The sequence below is a fragment of the Emys orbicularis genome, chromosome 3 (assembly GCF_028017835.1).
Source record: "Emys orbicularis isolate rEmyOrb1 chromosome 3, rEmyOrb1.hap1, whole genome shotgun sequence".
NCBI classification, from domain to species: Eukaryota; Metazoa; Chordata; order Testudines; family Emydidae; genus Emys; species Emys orbicularis.
Genome location: NC_088685.1, coordinates 107,423,812 through 107,442,755, shown reverse-complemented (window position 1 = coordinate 107,442,755; position 18,944 = coordinate 107,423,812). Strand labels below are relative to the sequence as shown.

General features: G+C 41.0%; 1 protein-coding gene across 1 annotated transcript; it reads left to right on the top strand.

The window, feature by feature from the left end:
* The first annotated feature begins 16 nt into the window (after positions 1-16).
* Positions 17-18,127, top strand: IFNGR1 (interferon gamma receptor 1). Its single transcript, XM_065401845.1, has 7 exons — positions 17-110; positions 8,729-8,843; positions 9,088-9,260; positions 11,062-11,195; positions 13,528-13,705; positions 14,580-14,695; positions 17,609-18,127. Exons 1-7 carry the CDS (start codon positions 17-19, stop codon positions 18,125-18,127), a joined length of 1,329 nt encoding a protein of 442 aa, XP_065257917.1.
* The last annotated feature ends 817 nt before the right edge of the window (positions 18,128-18,944 follow it).

The window sequence follows — 18,944 nt, the reverse complement described above, 5'->3', positions numbered from 1 at the left end:
CGCGCCCCGAGCGAGGATGCGGCCTGTGCCGCCTGCGGCCGCGCTTCTCTGCCTCCTCCCTGTGCTGCTGTCCCGGAGCGAGGCCAGCTCCGGGGAACTCCCGGAAACAGGTACGGGCGGCGGCGGGGGGGCGCTAGAGGGGCCGGAGCGCTATGGCGTGGGGGCGGCGCGAGGCGGTATCGGGGAGCTGGGAGCAGTAACTGGCCAGCCCTTAAGAGTTCAACTCTCACATCGGACTCTTTTCTTCTTCCCTTCCCCCAATAAGATGGGTAGAAAACCATGGTATTTAAAAATAATCAGAGGGTGGGTCTGCCTCTGCCCCCTGCATTCTGAGCCTGAAGGGGGCACTGGGCTCTGGCTTCAATCTCTTCTTCCCTAGCCACAAGTAGCTAGAAATGCACACTTTGCTCTGTAAAGGGGTAATTGGATTCTCATGTAATCCCTGGACTCCAGAGTCTGGGGCTTTAAACAGTAGCTGTGCGGTGTTGTGAGGGAGGTTGTTGACATGGGGGGGGGGGGAGGCTGCGGTGGAAGGGGAAATAGTAGCAAGGGAATAGGGGAAGGCAGTTATGCTGGGGTGGTTGGGCAGGAGAGGGATGTGTTTTGGCAATGGGGCTGTGGTTGAGGTAGGATCTGGGGTAAGAGAGAAGACTTCTGAGTGGTCATGGTGGGTTTTAGAACAGGATGAGAGGCTCTGTGTTGTAGATGTAGTGAAGACAAGGTTTTGCCCGTGGTGGGTATGTTAGGTCACAGAGGGCATGTTCTTGTGTGGCGTGCCTATCTGAGTTTGAGGATGTGGAGGGTATAGCATGTTTGTTTCCTCCTTTTGTTTCCACTCTTTATCCCTATTCCTCATCTCCCTCGTGATTGTTCTGGTTTTGTTTAGATTTCCTGCCTACGAAGAGTGTCTTGGATAGCATCATAGCACTGAGCTTTAGGATTTTTTTAAAAATAACTTGCCTCCAAATGGCTTCCTTTTTAGGAAGAACATCTGGCTGCAGCAACTGTGGTCAGAGTCGTCCAGGGTGACTTGGAGGGTTAGCAGGGGGCCTTGTACCCGCAGCCACGAGAAACCTCCCCCCCTCCACTCCTGGCATTGCTCGGGGAGGGGATGGAAGCCAGAAAGAGGCAGGGTGGAGGCTTGGGAAGGGGTGGAATGGGGGCGGGCCCTGGGCTGGAGGGTGGGGGGTTGTCTCTGCCCCGCACTCCCCTAGGGATGGCCCTGACTGGGTGTTGCCAGAAGCCAAAAAAAAAAATTGCCTGGTTGAGGCTTGTCTTCTTGAGAACATTGTATAAACATTTTAACAGGTTTTAAGAATGATTGATATATTCTAGTAGAGATCAAAAAACACTTTTCTTTAAAAATGGTTCATATAAGTGTGTTCAGATCTGGTAGAAAATCTTGAAGTGGTTTTGAAACCTGTCTAGTCTTAACTGCTTAAATGATGTTTAAATCATTGCAGTTGCACCTAATATTAAAGAATAGTTAGATCAGGCCTTGTATATTATCCTTCCCATGAAAAGATCTAAACACTGAGGCATATATGCGGGGGTGTGATTTGGAGTGGGGAAAGGTAGTGATACTCTTCCAGACTCTGCCCACCTACCTGACACACTAATAATAGTCCATTGTGTAGATGTTGATCTGCTTCCCCAAAGTGAGGTCTGAAAACATACACTGACTCTGCTGATCTAAATATATTTTTGCAGTAACATATCAGCTGTGCATAGGTATGACATCAAAGACCCAAGTCATCAATGCCAACAACCAAACTAATTTCCAGTCAGCACAGAATGAGTTGTAATGGGCTTCGGTTGCAAGAAGTTTAGGGACATATAAATCAAACTTGCCATGATGCTGGACTGGAGTAGGTGATCCACTAGAATAGCCTTCCAGAACAAATGATTCTAAGATGTAATCTAGTTACAGTTTTTTGTGTGCCCTCAACACCAAATTAGTCTCTTGGTTATCAATCAATTTAGAATCCCCTTAATGTGATTTATGCAGTACATACGATAAAAATGCTTAATTGAGAAGGTGAAATTATAGAAAATATTGAGCATACACTGTAATCCTATATAAAAGGAAATGCACCACATTATCTTGATTTCCTTTTATTTCTGATTTTTAATATGAAAATTAAACCATATTTTAAAAATAAAGAAGTTAATCATCCTTTTTAAAGTTCCTGCACTAATTTTCTTAAATGTCTCATTTTGGATCAGTGCATCAACACTTATTTTGTTGAGCTCTTGATCACTCAATCTAGGGAGCATTAATTAAATACTCTCAGCTGCACTTAGTTAAATACTTGCATTGGATTTAGAAAGGGTAGTAAGTAGAAAAACTGTACTTTAGCATGGTTTTGCTGAAAGAGGGAAAGGTGACATTTAAAATTCCATTGGATTTTCAGCATCATTTAGTAAGTTTGATTTAGACTCATTGCTATTGGTTACAGCATGTGTTGGGATGCTGGAATATTATGTGGAATATTAAGGTATATTAGGTTACTTCTGAGTACTCCAAGAACACACTTCACCGACAAATTATCCTTTCCGCTCAAAATTTGGTCAAGGTAACCTTGCCTGTACAGTATTCTAAGTGCATATAAAGTACACTGTAAACAATAAAACCCAGCTCCAGTTGGAGTAGGAATATTTTTATGTACACTTTTAAGATTGAAGGACAAAGTTCTGTAGTATTTGAGAACATGTGCCATAGTCAAGTCTAATTTGCATTCGTCCTTAACATACATGGAAAAGAATTCTTTGAAACAGAGATGCACTGTTTACGCAGCCACAGAATCAATGCGGAGAGTTGTCTTTCTTCCTTCTCCCAGTCTTTCATACATGGTTTCGGTTCAGACACAAACTTCATTGTAGCAACCTATACATCTAAGGCCAAAAAACAAAAATGACAATAATGAAGCAATAGTTTCAGAGTGGCATCCAGATTTTACTCCTGAAATATTTCTTATTTTCATTTTGTTCCTTTCTGCTTGTAAATGTTTAAGTCTGTAAAAACAGGTGTTTTCAGACTTTTCAATATTAATACTTTGATTAAACATATTTAAGATGATTTTATAATATCTTAATGGGTATGTATATATGCTAAATGGCAGCTTTTTCAAGGCTGGTTCAGAAAGGCAAGATGGGATTTATATAATTCCAAGTGATAGTTAAATGCAACTGATTAAATATTTCTATCACATACTTCACCTGCCCTCAGCCCACTAATCTATTTCCTAAACTGCTTCTAACATTCCAAACTTCTGAGCTTCTTAAAAGACATATTAAAAATAATCATTCTGTTAGAAATGTTAACTTTCTAAATGTGGAATTTCTCTTTCAAAATTACACCCACCTGATGTTAAGTACATGGATACTGCCTTTGAAAAGTAACCGATTTAAGTTCAAATCACGTAACTCATCAGGGCTACAAACAGGTGGTTATTCCAGCAGAAGGGGGAAATGGTCCCTCCTTTCTAATAGGCGGCTAAGAAAAAAGCTTGTGACATGTTTAATGTGACATACAGACTAATGCAGATAAAATTTTTATACTATACCTTTTCTTCTGTTTGTATCTTACATGTATATTTATGGGGATTGAAAAATGTACCTGACTACTAGCCCCAGGACTATCACTAGCCAGTATGACAAATACCTGTATAACAATGGTCACCTACCTGTAGATCACGATCAACTGGTTGATCGCGGAGCCTCTGCTAGTCGATCGAAATCGGCCACTAAAAGTTCAGCGGTGCAGCCTGCCCTGGCCCTGCGCCGCTCCCGGTAGGAGCCTAGTACCAGGACAGCCTAGTACTGCTATCAGGTACTCTATTAGTTGAAGCAGCAGAAGTCTCTACAATGGACCTATATGTTCTACTCATGCTGATGTCTCCCATGCAGGTGTCAGTGTAAAGTCTGCACTCAAATGTGAGGAAATGCCAGAATTAAGATTACCTGCACAATCTTAATTCACCCTCCCTTGTGCATATTGAAGACAATTTTTTCCCACAGGATCCCTGCCTCATTCAAAGCACAACAAGATAGACACACTCTGGAGATGAATGTGTTCTTTAGTGAAGGTGACTGTAAGACCCCTTCTTCATTTGTTTCAGAAGTTGGAAGGTGGTGTGTAGTGAATGACGTAGGGAACTGCAGGTAGAGAAAGGATGGTCTCATGGTTAAGCCAATTGAATGCTACCCCGAAGAATTGGATTCTATCCCTGCCTCTGCCTCAGAATTCTTGTATGATGCTGGGCAAGTCACCTAAACCTAAACTTTGCACAGGTGGTCATAATTGTGAGTACCTCATTTTCTGGATGCCTGACCTGAGGTCTGATGTGCCGAGCATTCAGTAGCTGCAGTTGTAGCTAATCAGAGTAGTGCTTTGAACATATAAAATGCTATATAATCCGAAGCATTCAGAAAATCTGTTTCTAGATGTCTCAATTTAGACACCTAAAATTAATGGATACTTTTAATCTTAATCTTTGTGTCTTAATTCCCTATGTGTAAAATAGGAATAATACCCCTTCATTTCACAGGGGTGTCTAAATTAATTCATTAATGTTTATGAAACAACCAGATACAATAGTGACAAGCACAATAGAAAGCCTATGAGGGAACTAAAAATTCTGCCTTCAGAACAGAATTTGAACAATGGATGTAAACAAGGCCTGGGGGAGCACAGTGAAGAATGAGGAGCACCATCCCTCCTGTGCGCTTAATGAGGCAGGGGGCTTGTGGAAAAAATAGTATATGATCATGTAATTAAAGACTGTACATGTGCAAGGGGGATGAATTAAGGTCCCACAGGCAGCCATAATTCTGGCATTTCCTAACTTTTCAGTGCTTGATTTTGCAATCTTAATATTTTTAATGTAGTTTTATTTCTGTAATAGTATGTTAATTTGCATTTGTATTCTGCATGGTTTATTGCAGCAAGTATTGTATTTACTGTTAGGCATTTTAGAATAGATAAATACTTTGACACTTTTTTTCTTGTGGTTGAGAATCTGCTGCTGTTTCCAATAACTGAAATGTCACCTTGTGTGTGTTAGAGAATGACTAAACCACTTTCAAACATTGCACATATTAAATCCTTGTGGTCTCATTCTTAAGATAAGGGAAATGTTTTTTACTTTCCCTTATTAGTATAACATGAAGCAAAGTCTAGGCTCTGTAACATACAGCCCCAAGTCTATCTGCTATGTTTTGTAAATAAAAACATAATCTGGCAGAAGTCAGGTTTGAGTTATGGTCTATTATGACATCAATTTTATATACAAAAACCTACCTTAAAATAAGATTGCAAAGTCAAACATTTAAAAGTTAGAAAATGCCAGAAGTAAAATTTCCTATTCAACCTTAATTTGGCCCCCTTGTGTATATGTATTATGATAATCTCTAACTACATGATCACAAACCGTTTTTTTTTACCATACGACCCTTACCTTAATCAGTGCACAGGATGGGTGGTGGTTAGTTTGAGGAAATTATCCAGTGTTGCTCTTAGGCTTGTAACTTAGAGTTTGGCCTCATGCTGTGTTTATTGAACACCATCCAAATGCTATGCTGGATACAGAATTATTAATTTCTAATGCCTAATTATTAGTTTTCTGTGGTATTAATGATAGTAGTACGAGTGTCTTATGAATGTATCTTCACAACTCCTCTGAGATAAGTTATCCTCATTTTACAGATAAGGAACCTAGGCTACAATTTGAAGAAGTGTCCACTAATTATGGTTGCTTCCACGATTGGATACCTAACTTGAGAACTAGGGATCCATTTTTAGAGTATTCTGCATTTTTAATAATTGTATATGTTCAAAGCAATGTACAGACACTAACCAACCACTGCCAACACTATGAAATAGATGGGTAAATATTATACCCATTTTTAAACACAAGGAGACTAAAACAGATAGTGACTTGTGCAAAGCCACAGAGTGAGTCAATGGTATAACCAGAATTGGAGCCCAGGACTTCCCAACTCCACATCTTGCTCCTAGAGCAGCTGCAGTTCCCATTGACTTTACTTGTAGTTGAGTGCTCAGCAACTCTGAAAACAAAGTCCCATGTCTCAAGTTGGGTACCCAGAAAATGAGGAATACAATGTGAAAATCTTCATTTAAGTGACTTACCCACTATCACATACGCAGTCTATGGCAGATGTGTGGATGGAACCCATTTCTCCTGGGTGGCATTCAGTTGCTGTTGAAGGCAGTCCTTTCTCTTTCTGCAGTCCCCTAACTCATCCTCACTCTCTCCACACCTTGTAGTTCTACAATGGATGAATCAGATGTCCTACAGACAGCTGCATTCACTACACAACCCTGATTCACTTGCTGAACACTTTCTAGGACTTCTAGGTCTCCAGCATTGACCTCTACCTCTTGAGCTAAAGCAATACCTGGTATCAGCGGTATGCTGTTATCTTATATGAACCAGCTACAACTAGAGGGTGATAGTACACATAGTTTGTCAGAGCTTACATGACTACTTTCCAGACTGCAGAAATATGTTGGAAATGAGAAATCCTGGGTTGTACTCTTAACTCTGGGGGGGAATATAGGCTTGTGTTTATAGACAGCACAGCCAACTACATAAAGTTTGCATATTCTGAAAAGCAGTGTGACTAAGTGGAAATGCTATGAGACACGCATTCTGGTCCCATTTCTGCCTGAAATGACAGTATCCTCATTACCTTTAATAATAAAATGTGTGAAAAGGAAGGCTCCCTTAATTTAGGATTTATCACCCCATTCAGGGGGCATGTCCAGTGCTTTTGCTGTGATGTAGGGATCCCTATAGGCAGGACTATGCTGGAGATTAAATTTTGGAGATTTTAGAAGTCAATCTCTAACAAGCTCCACTGAGCATGTGCAAATAGATTTTTGAAAGGCTTATAACTCTGCTGAATTTGGGTGGATTTTCATGCTTAATGTAAATAAACTGAAGGAGAGGCACTCTTTATCAATTTTTCAGTTGTAGTAATGATAGGTATTACTTCTCAACCAACAGATGCTATAAACACTTCAAACAGATGTGATTATTTTTTTCCAAGTTGGTGTCCCTCTTTAGAGGTAAGGGAGGGGGATCAAAAAGCATATAATATTTTGATCACTTGGGGTGTTCTGGCTATCTGTTTCAGGTGAGCAGCGATACTTCTAAGAGAAACTCTTTACATCCTCTGTCTTGTAATCGTTTAAGTGTCTAAGCATGGACAGAGCCTGAAAATCCACTTAGGAGGAGGTTTTCCTAAACAGGTGTCAACTTCTGCAGAATTTAAGTTGTGTGGGGTTTTTTCTTTTAAAAAAAAGTAACCTCTCAAACCTGAACCCTATGGAAAACAATGCAGTGTAACCTTTCGGTAGGCTTGTCTATGTGAGGAAAGGTGCACTATTTAAATTAAGGTGTGATTTTTTTTTTTTTTTTTTTTTTTTAAACCCATTTATGCCTGGTCTAAGCAGGCTTTGCACTGTTTTAACTAATAGCGTGGAGTTTTTTTTTTTTAATGCTGATGTAGTTAAACCAGTGCAACTTTGTGTGGACATTTTTAAATCAATTTTAAACCTGTCTTCTACTGATAACTTGTTAGTAAATTTACAGGGGCAAGTTAAGTCAATTTAAACTCCCTAATATAGGGTTTTGTACACACAGTTGTACTAAATTGCTTTAAAACTCTGTTAAATTGGTGCAACTTCTGTGTGTAAACAAGACCTAGTCTGCTTATAACTCCAGTGTTGCTGCTGCTCAAAGCTGTTAAAAGCTGTAGCAGACTAACAACGAAAGTCTTGTCAGTTTTCACTGCTGCTGTTCAGAACCCTGTAGACTGTAGTAACATTGAAAAGAATCATGTTAGTTTCACTGCTTTTAGGAATTATGAGCTCAGAGCTAGAAACTGAAGCCATTCATTTAGCTGAGGACCCAAAAATGGAGGCCAGAAGATAGAATAGTGAAGACACAAACCCCTTGCAGCAGCCAAGAAGCTGAAAGGAGTAGAATAATGGGGATTCTACAACCATCACAGGAGCTGATGTCTATGTTTAGAGAAAGAAACAGTAAATGCTCCTCTTCACGTCCCATAGGCAGCCTTTGAAGGTGGGTGCAGGAACAGCATCATCCCCTTACCAGCAGCTGGAGGCGTAGGAGATAGCATATCCCCAGGGCCATTACCTGGGGCATTACCTCAACTAGTGAGGGATGGGGGTTCATCTTTCATATTTACCTTTAGTTATTAGGCTTAATTCTTCTTGGGATTCAGGAGCTTGATATTTCCAAACCCTCTGTGTGAGTGGATGATTGGCAGCAGAGTGTGTGTGTGTGGTGTCTGGATAATGAAATCCGGTATGGAGAGAGAGCAAGAGAGAGCGCTCCTTGAGTGGAGGCAGTGGAAGAAGAGACAGAATATATACTGGAGGTGGGAGAACGTAATATAGGAAAAGAGAGGGAAGAAAGAGAAACTCTGAGGCATTCAGCTCACTCTTGGACAAAAAGGATTAACTGCCTTTTTGTGTAAGAAGAACAGAAAGTCAGTCTGCCAGGCTCTGCCCTGTTCGTATAGGCAGCAAGCAGTCTTATCTCTAATGACTTCTGAAGTAACTTCCAGTAAATGCATTGTCTCCTGAATACTTCAGGAATATTGATGGCTGTTCTCATACATCACAAAAATCTACTCCATCAAGGTACTGATTGTTCTGTTTGATTTCTTTTCTTAGTGCCTCTGCCAACAAATGTTGTAATAGAATCCTTGAACTTCAAGACTGTATTGCGCTGGGATTACATGCGCATGCCTACAACCCCTCGCTTTATTGTGGAAATCCAACCTTATGAGTAAGTTTCCATGTCTTGCATTATACCTGTACCTTATTTTCTTTAAAAGGCATTCATGTAGTGAGTCCTTTGATTTTGCCATATGTCCAGGAAAGTTTTATTTCTACACAGTGAAATCATGCCGTCCCTATGGAATTCAGTCTGAGTGTAAATGAAGACAGAATTTGTCTCCATTCTGACATCTGTATTGCGTAATACATTGGCTGTAAAAATTACATTAATTACTCTTTAATCTATTTTACAGGCTAGGGAAATATGAGCCAGTCAGCACCTGCATGAAGACAAGTAAACATTATTGTGACCTCTCTAATGAAATAGAAGACCTGAGTCAGTCTTACTGGGCTAAAGTTAAAGCCTTAATTGAGTTAGAAGAGTCTGAATACGTTGAGACCAAAGAATTTGTTCTGCGACGGGATGGTAAGTTTAAATGTAGTTTCATTGCATCCATTTCCAATCGGGGCCGCCCAGAGGGGGAGGCAAGTGGGGCAATTTGCCCCGGGCCCCGCAGGGGCCCCCACGAGAGTTTTTCAGGGCCCCTGGAGCGGGGTCCTTCACTCGCTCTGGGGGCCCCGGAAAACTCTCGCAGGGCCCGGGCCCCCGGAGCTTCTTCCACTCCGGGTCTTCGGCAGCAGTTCGGTGGCGGGGGGTCCTTCCGCCCCGGGACCCGCCGCCGAAGTGCCAGGTCTTTGGCGGCAATTCGGCGGCAGGGGCCCCCTGCCGCTGAAGACCCCAGGCCCCCTGAATCCTCTGGGCAGCCCTGTTTCCAATGCCTAATCTCTTACATAAATTGATGCTACCTTTTTATGAGCAACTTTCTAGCCTGTTGTCCTGATAATTCCTGAGATTATTTTTCAAATTTAATAATCTTGGTTTTAATATGGTGTTCTTAGATTCTGCATGATACTCGAATGAAATCTCATCAGTCAATAGTACCTTATTTTGTGCTTTAGTCTCATGTATACATGATTTGTTTTGCTTTTCTAATTGATGTCAAGGAGCTGAATTTTAAGGCCTTATATATGGGGGGAAAGTTACACTGGTTTAACTAAAATCAGGGATGGGTGACTGGCAGCCCTGGGCCACATCTGGCCCTCTGATTTGTTTTATTTGGCCTCCTAACCAGGGGCGTAACCATAGGAGGGCCTGGGTCAGCTGTGTTAATACCCAGGCCCACCTAAATCTGAGCCTGAAGAGGCAGCTCTTCCAGTGTCCAGAGTGAGGAAAGGGGCAAGAAGCTCTGGCAGCGTGGAGCCAGAGCATGGCCAAAGGGGCGAGGCTCTTTCCACTGCCTGCAGGAGGTTGTTCCCTGGCACCTGGTGGAGGCAGCAGCTCTCCAGTTTTAGTAGGCTTGTTGCCTTCCTGGAGATCATGGAGCTGAGTGTGGGCAGGCAGGTGTATTTCACACAGCCCAGCACGGCAGTATCAGTGGAGGACTTGCTGCTCTGGCACATGTTCTCACAGCAGCAGCCAGGCGAGCTGCCTCAGGACAGCAAGGACTGCTTCTTCCTTGACCACAACAGCTTTGTCTTCTGCTATATTCTGAAGCCTCCTTTTTTTTTTTTTTTTTTTTAAAAGGCTTGTCAAAGAGTTTGTGGATTTTGTGGCCCTTGGCTACGTTTAAATTGCCCGTTCCAGTCATTTTTGTACCAGTACAAACTCTTGGTGTGAAGAATTTTTGTTTGTTTGTTTTTGGTTTAAAAGTGGTTGGTTCCAGTTTAGCTTATATCTGTTCCTACTTGATGTAGCTACACTGGGGGGGGGGTGGGGAAGCCACCCTTTAGCCAAAATAAGAATGTGTAAGCACTTGTAAACAAGCATCACGTCTGTCCAGTTGCCATATCCTTTTTTCTGTTCAGTGCCTTAACCTTTTGCCCATTTAGACCATTTGATGCTTTTTTCAAACCTCATCCATATGTTACCATAGAAAAATGTAAAGTTTTATAAGCCATCTGGCAGACATTTCTGCCCAGTGTCCTCACTGGTACTGCCCATTCTTGCTAGATTTATGCCCATCCAAAAGTATATATTCCCTTAACCAGGACTCAGCTCCTCTGCAGCATTCCTCCCATCAGGTGTGTAATCACTCATTATTCTGGCATATCTTAATTTTTCCTCTTGAAAATGAACGATAAATGCCATATCTGTTAGCTCTACATTTGTCTTTGAATTCTGGATCAAAATCCTTCAACCCAATAGTGAAGGTACACCTTTGTTTCAGGAAAAATAGGACCACCGACTCTGAATGTCTCAATTGAAAGAGACCAAATCAGGGTTGAGATTCGCCCCCCACGCGCTGTTCGAAAATATAAGGACTTCACGTACAAGGTGTTTCTCTGGTCCAATGGAGAGCAGGTATGTTTTAAATTGAAAGTTTCAGATTGTATTTTGGCCTTTTTTACAAAAACACTTAATTTTAGAAAGAGCATATATTGATAAACAATAGGTTTTTATTACCTTAATTTCTCTTGGATGTGTGTGTAATTTTCTTTAAACAATTTTAAAACTATTAATGATGCAAAACTGAATCCCTGAAATGTTGAATATGGAACCTTAACCATAGCCCTGTCCTTTGAGTATCCATTGCAGTAATCTTTAATTGTGGTCACATGCCATTATTTCTGTAGGACCCCTGCTTTAATAAGTGTACCTTTTGGACACTTAATCCATTTAGGTTTTTCTTTCATGTCCCTCATTATAATGATTTGAGAATCATTTATTGAATGGAGAGAGCTGTTCAGTATTGGCTTTTATCCTCATAGTTAAATGTGTTTGTCCACTAACTTGTTCACTGAATCCCACTTATCCTGTCCAAATAATCAGTCACCACTATGGATTCAAAGTACATCCATTAATTTGTATGAATTTATTGCATGACAATGATACACAGAATTTGACCCCATATAAGGCAAGACTCAAATGTTCTTCCATGCATTGAGCTACCTCATTCACGGAACACCCTCCAGTCTGCTCTGCATGCTGAATGAAGCAGCGGTCCTCAGGGGAAATGTTTTCGTATGATCCAAAAATCTGTGCCAATGCAAAATTGGGAGATTGGGGTTTTTTAAATAATCTAAAAATTACTGTACTCTGTGTAACATCTACATCCTTAATTTCAAAATCAATGCTCACCAGACAGTTTTAAAGGCACATATCCAGTCTAGGGACCACCTCTGTGGAAGATTTAAAATGTATATCCTTATCAACTAAGCCACTAAAGCAGAGGTGGGCAAACTACGGCCCGGGGGCCACATCCAGCCCTCCGGAAATTTTAATCTGGCCCTCAAGCTCCCGCCGGGAAGTGGGGTCTGGGGCTTGCCCCGCTGTAGCCGGGGAGCGGGGTCGGGGTCTTGCCCCACTCCGCACGGCTCCCGAAAGCAGCGACATGTCCCCCCTCCGGCTCCTATGCGTACGGGCAGCGAGGGGGCTCCGCATGCTGCCCCCACCCCAAGTGCTGCCCCTGCAGCTCCCATTGGCTGGGAACCGCAGCCAATGGGAGCTGCAGGGGTGGCACCTGCGGACAGGGCAGCATGCAGACGCCTGGCCGCGCCTCTGCGTAGGAGCTGGAAGGGGGACATGCTGCTGTTTCTGGGAGCTGCCTGAGGTAAGTGCTGCCCAGAGCCTGCCCCCCTGACTCCCTCCCATGCCCCATCCCTGATCCCCCTCCTGCCCTCCGGACCCCTCTGTCCCAGCCCGGAGCACCCTCCTGCACCCCCAGCTCCTCATCCCCAGCGCCCTCCCCGCCCAGCCGGAGCCCTCACACCCTCCCACATCCCAACCCCCAATTTTGTGAGCATTCATGGCCCGGCATACAATTTCTGTCCCAGATGTGGCCCTCGGGCCAAAAAGTTTGCCCACCCTTGCACTAAAGCAATACAAAAAATCTTGCAACACTTTTTTAAATAGTAAATGAGAGTTTTGCTCTGAAAAAATGCTAAGCCATTTATGCTCAGATTTTTTTTTTTAAGGAAGTTTATCTCTAGGTGGAAACCAGTTCAGTCTGACAGGGGAAATTTTCTCAGTTTATAAGCAACTGAAAGAGCCTTAAAATGGAAATGTTTAAGCAATATTAGCTATTCTATCCCATCTGTAATTACTTCAAATTTTGAAAACTGGCTCAGTTCAAAATTGGATTTTTGCAAGTCCTCAAGGGACTTCAAAAATTGTGTTCAAAATATTGGTAACTTTATATGTGCCCACTTTACTCCTTGAAATATGCTTTAATGTTGAAGGAGTGATTTCCAAGATATTGCGCTTTCTCTTTTGCTCAATTAGGATGGTGGATGAGTTCCTGGGAGGGAGATCAGGCAACAGGCATGTTTCATCATAGGCTAACATTTTCATAAGCACCTAAGTCCCATTTTCAAAAGTGACTTAGGAGCATAAGTGGTGTTTGAACATCAATGGGATTTAAGAGCCTAAGTTATTTAGATGCTCTTTAAAATTTTACCCATGGGCACTATGGTCTAATATGAGTTCTTAATAATGCGAGAAGTTAGAGCTGTTGCCTTGCAAATAGCTGTTAGCTGAGATGTACAGCTTTTGCAGTGCAAAAAGATGCAGGAGCCACAGGTCTGATACCCAGCACTTTAAAAGTTCTGGCACTGTAAGGTGACAATACTATCTTTACATATGGAGTCAATATTGTAAGTTCAAAATAATTAATCTAACTTTACTTTTCTTTCAGATCGAAGAGCTTGAAGCAGGGCCATGTAAGAAGCATCCATGTAGCATATACATTCCATTGTTTTCTTCTGATTCCACCTACTGTGTTTCAGCTCAAGGACGTTCATCGATTGTTTCAGATCGAGGATTTTCCCAATCAAATCAAAGTTGCATTCATGTTCCTTTAAAACAGCCACGAGGTAAAATAATTTATAAAAATCTGATCCATATTTCTGAAGACTTTTAACTGGTATTGTATTAACGTTGTCCAGCAGTTGTATGGCTGTCATTTTCTACTTGATTGGTACCATAATTTGTTTCAGTTGCAGCTAGACAGTTGTGTAATTTACTGAATAAAAAATGGATCATTAAATTAGTTGTTGGAATTGCACAAGTGATATTCAGTTGAAATTTATAACTAGTAAAAATGTGTAGGCTTTCCTGGGTTTAAGGTAACCATAAGCTTGTGATTAAAAATATAAAGCAAGTGCTTTTTTTTTTTTTTTTTTCTTTTTCCCCCCCCTCCTGAACTTGCTTGGTTTACTTAAAAATGAGGGAGGATGGCTAATCTTCCTTACTATGTGTTCTCTCAACTCTGGGTTCTGAATTCTCCTGCCTTTGGGATTCTCTTATTCATAACTCCTGGGGCAGCCCCATCCTCCTCATTATACCAAACTAGGGCACACCTGGACTGGAACAAGAGAGCTGGGCCCAATTCTATTTAAGGGACCAACGCCACTGTTACCCCTATGTCTGTAATCAGTAGTTCTACAATTCTTGTGTTTTGGAGCACTTTGTTTTTTAAAAATATCAAGTTATTTATCCACATTGAATCTCTCTAAAGAGCAGAAAAAGCTACAATTTGCTCATGCATTTCTTGTCTTCATAATTAAAGCAAACATAATCAATAAAAAAACCCTAAAGCTGTTTTTAAAGAATTCTCTCGGCCCAAACCATACATTTAATTCCAAAATATACACTCAATTGTGAAAACCCTAATTTGTGGATTTAGTTGCTCTAAAGAGCCATTTTTGTTTTCCAAACCTCTCACTCTATTTTTCTCTAACTTTCTAGACTTTAAAAATATTATAATCAGTGTTGCTGTTGTCATTGGCGTTGGACTGATTTTGGCCATGTATTATGTTTGCAAGCAACTAAAGAAGAGAAAAATTGAACTACCCAAGTCTTTGGTAAGTTTATAGTACTGTTCAGTAGCACATTTGGTGTCAGTCTGTTATTGTATGGCACATTTTAATATCTAACAAGCTTAGTCTTACAGCTAGTATTTTTATTGAAATACCTAGTGGGCAACATGTAGGAGAAAACAAACATCAGAAACAAAACTGCATACTGTATAGCCACAATATTAACTAACTAAATAGCTTTCGTCACAATATCTGTCTGGGTTCTTCAGTTAAATCCTTTGCACTTGTCTCATCTTTCCACCATGATCTTCTATGTGCTCTGAATCTGTAAACGAGTAAGCTTTTTACTCCAACTAGATACTTTGTATTGCCTTTAATACTAGACTTTCTCCTTACTAACGAGTTTACTCCAGTAGGCCAGGTTCAAGTACTCAGTTTCCATTCTTAAAATAATTAACTTGTGTCTTAATTGCATTTATTCTTATGTTACTGAAAGCGCCTTTGTGATGGGAGGAGTGGTGCTTAAGTTTGTCATAGGAGCTGGACTCCTTGAATTGCTAAATTCTTTTTGAAGTCACTGAGCCATATTTTATAAGGAACCTTTAGACCTATCTTCAGTAAATCTATCTGGTGATATTCGTAAACCTCTGCTTAGGGGAGTTTTTTTACCCTTCTAAGTACTTTCTTGTTTTATGGCAAGAGAAATAGGTAGGTCTATGGGTATGTCTACGCTGCAATTAGACACCTCTGGTTGGCCCATGCCAGGTGACTCAGGTTAAGGGGCTGTTTAAGTGCGGTGTAGATAGGTTTGGGCTCTAGCACCATGCGAGTGGGGGAGAGTCATAGAGCTCGGTCTGCACCCCAAGCCCATGTCAGCTGGCACAGGCCAGTCCCAGGTATCTAATTGCACTGTGGACATACCATGTGTGTGTACCAGGGCTTGCTTTGTTCAAAAACTAACTGCAGAGACTATTCCACTGTCAATTACAAAAGCCTTAGCTGCAAGAACCTCTCAGCGTTTATAAAGAGAGCCTCTGTCACCATAGTATCCATTGCTAACATGACTGTGTAATGTAGAGGCAGTATAAAGAACTATATTATAACATAACACTGCAAACTCAAAGGAAGTCAAAATTAGATGATGATAGTGGTCTCTTCTGAACATCTGTTAAGAACAACATCAAGATTAAGCCTCCCTTGCTCACTCATAGGCATAGTCTACTGTTAGAAAAAATTGTAGAGATCTTTGAGGCTGGTACTAAAATGTTGGAAGCTTAGTATAGCCAGGATGCAGATATTTTACTCATTATCACAGATGCAGAATTTGTTCTCTTGTTGCTAATAGCTTTTACAGAATTTCATTTCAGTTTAATTCCCGTGGTTCATATTCAGGCTTAAATATGGAATTCTCTCTTTACCCTCCAATTATAAGAGATATTGGAGTTGGATTTGTAAGCTGCTCCAAGGAACTAAATGAATGTCAGAGTATAAAATATTTTAAGAGTGAAGAGAGAGCTTTGTGTTTACACATATCTCAATTCCTATTTCTATCTAGTGTATATCTAGATCTTAACATCCAGTTTCCCGGTACCTGAGAGGGAGTTAACTGTAATTTGGTTCCAAATGTTGAGACTTGAGCTTTATGTTCATTCCAGGACCAGGATACTTTTAACATGTTGGACTTTTAACTATTTTGTGTCCTCCTAGAAGTAGTAATATAAGATTCTTTTCACCATCCTCCCACCCTGGTACAAAAGGTTAGGGATTAACTGCAGCACTTCATAACAACTTGGAGATACATGAACACTCCCCTATATTTTCTGTGTCTGTCCTTTAGCAGCTTTTTACCCAGTGGCACACTCAAAATGATCTGAAAGTGGCATGTGCAAAAAATAGATCCTGAATATTTGTCTCCATTAGAACAGAAAGAAGTGACAAATGTTTAGAGAGACACAGCTGCCAAAAAGGCGGCAGGGCTCATGACCGTTTAAAATTACATTGTTTTCCATCCCATATTCCTCGGTTTCTAGTCCCAAGAAATTGAGAGCCCTAAAGCACCCCTCAACTCATCTTTTTTCAGCAAGTTAAAATCAGCCAAAGCACTTCAGGTGCTCTTGTGGATTAATTTTCGAGAAGAAATATCACTTTTAACATACCTAATGATTATAAAAGGAATGTTTTAGGGCTCTAATGTTGTTGTAAGACTATGTCTACACTACGGACCTTACAGCAGCACAGCTGTGCTACTGTGAGGTCTACCATGTAGCCACTCTTTGCCTGCAGAAGAGAGCTCTCCTCGATGAGCGTTGTTGTCGGCAGGAGAGGCGTAGCGCTGACCACACCTGCACTTTTGCCAGTGCAACTTATGTTGGTCCGGAGGGGGGGCGGGTTTCACACCCTAACCAACAGAAGTTTTACTGATAAAAGTGGTGGTGTAGACACAGCCTAAATAACCTAAAGAGCCCAGCTTTCTGCAAGTGAAGTTGCTGGGCTGGAAGTTGGTGAAGAAAATGGCTAGTTTCAGGATTTGACTTCCTTGTAGCTGAAGCTTGTAAGATTGCTTAAATAACAGGAGTAAGAGGAATATTTCCTGCTTTTTCCTCCTCCTTTCTTCTCGTTTACATACCACTACCTCTTCTAGTCTAATGGGTGATGAAACCTTTTTTTAGGTCCCTGCTAGGTGGTTATGGAATTTGTGACATCTCACCTAAAAAGTCCAGCAGGTCTGTTGGTGTCAAAGCCATACACTGATGTCAACTGCTGATTTCCACTTAACTCAACTCCTATTTGAATTCAGATTTCCTGAAAGGAACATGTAGTTAAATTATCACGTGTATCCCTTTTTAAAGCATTATTTTGTCTTGCCTCTAAACTTTGATTTATAGAGACAGTAAACTAGATTATCACTAAAACATATAATTTATGTATAACTAAAAGTACCTTCTCTTTATTTTCAAGGTCACTGTGATACGAAATCTGAACTCACGCAACGTTTTAGAAACAAAACCAGAAGCAAAATGTATCTCTGTCATAACCTCCTCATCATCCAAGTCAACGCTTTCAGGGAGTGACGAGGTAAACTTGATAGACCAAGTAGACCAAGTTAAAGAAATAGGGACCCCTAATCCTGAAGACTGCAGTGAAGAAACAGACACTGTCAGCTCCCAGGAGATATCAAACAAAACAGAAGAGATGTCTATCCAAGAAAGCATTGCTGAAATGACCCCTGATGATGAAGAAAGCCCAAGAGTGAAAGAGAATTATTTTCATTCTAATAGTAGCCAAACGGAGTTAAGTAGTATTCCTTCAGACCCAGAGCCTTCCAACACGGAGGTGCAAGAGTCCCTTATCCTAAAGAGCTGCAACAAGTTTTCTGGTTATGACAAACCTCATGTACTAATGGATCTCCTCATAGATGTTGGTGAAGAGGAGTCTGTGATTGCATATAGGCATACTGATGAAGTGCATGAGTCATGAAGAGAATCATTTGAAGACTACAGGGAGTCCCTTTTTGTGTGCACAACGCAGACATTTAGAAGTTTATGAACATCTTAGTCCTAATGGGATTATATCAATGTGACTTCTTAGAGCAGACTCTTAAAATTGAAGGGAACTCAAATGGAAACTGCAACTAGTGTTGTCTCTGACAGTGCAGAAAAGGGGGAAGTGACTGCAATATATCGGTTCTGCTATGAAGGTGTGTGTCTCACATTAAGCCACTAGGTGGTTTGCCTTTGACATTTTCCTTTAGGCTGTTAAAGAACTATCTTTATACGAAAGGAAAGATTCTGCAGTATCTTCTAAATAAAGTCCATTGAAGAATCGTCTATACACCCATATCAGTTTGGGAATTCCCGACTCCATGGCCAAGAACCAATTACATTGGAGCCTGTTCTCGAGCTAGAAGTGCTGCATGGTGGGTCATAAATCTGTACATCTGCACTAATTGTAAGACAGTATGCCACTCCTTCAGAATGCCCACGTTATACATTTACACTTATTGACACAGCTATTTCTTGTGCTTATAGCTTTATCCATGTTTTGTGTACAGAAGTCATATTGTGCAATCACATCTTATGCTCTGAGAAACCTGTATGTTAGCATGCTACCTGACCCTAATTGCAAAAGACTGTTGAACTCTTAGCTGCACTGTTTCTAAAGAAGCAATCCTGTTAAGCAGCAGTTATTAAAAATGTTTAGCATTTTTATCCTAATTCTTAAGATATATGTGGATTGCTAATAATTCCATTGCACTTTATGGAAATAACAGTTTTCCTATCAAATTGAAAATGCC

Coding starts and splice junctions, on each gene's coding strand:
- IFNGR1 (XM_065401845.1), top strand. CDS start 17: ATGCGGCCTGTGCCGCCTGCGGCCGCGCTTCTCTGCCTCCTCCCTGTG. Junction 111..8,728: donor CGGGGAACTCCCGGAAACAG/GTACGGGCGGCG, acceptor TTCTTTTCTTAG/TGCCTCTGCCAACAAATGTT. Junction 14,696..17,608: donor TTGAACTACCCAAGTCTTTG/GTAAGTTTATAG, acceptor TTTATTTTCAAG/GTCACTGTGATACGAAATCT.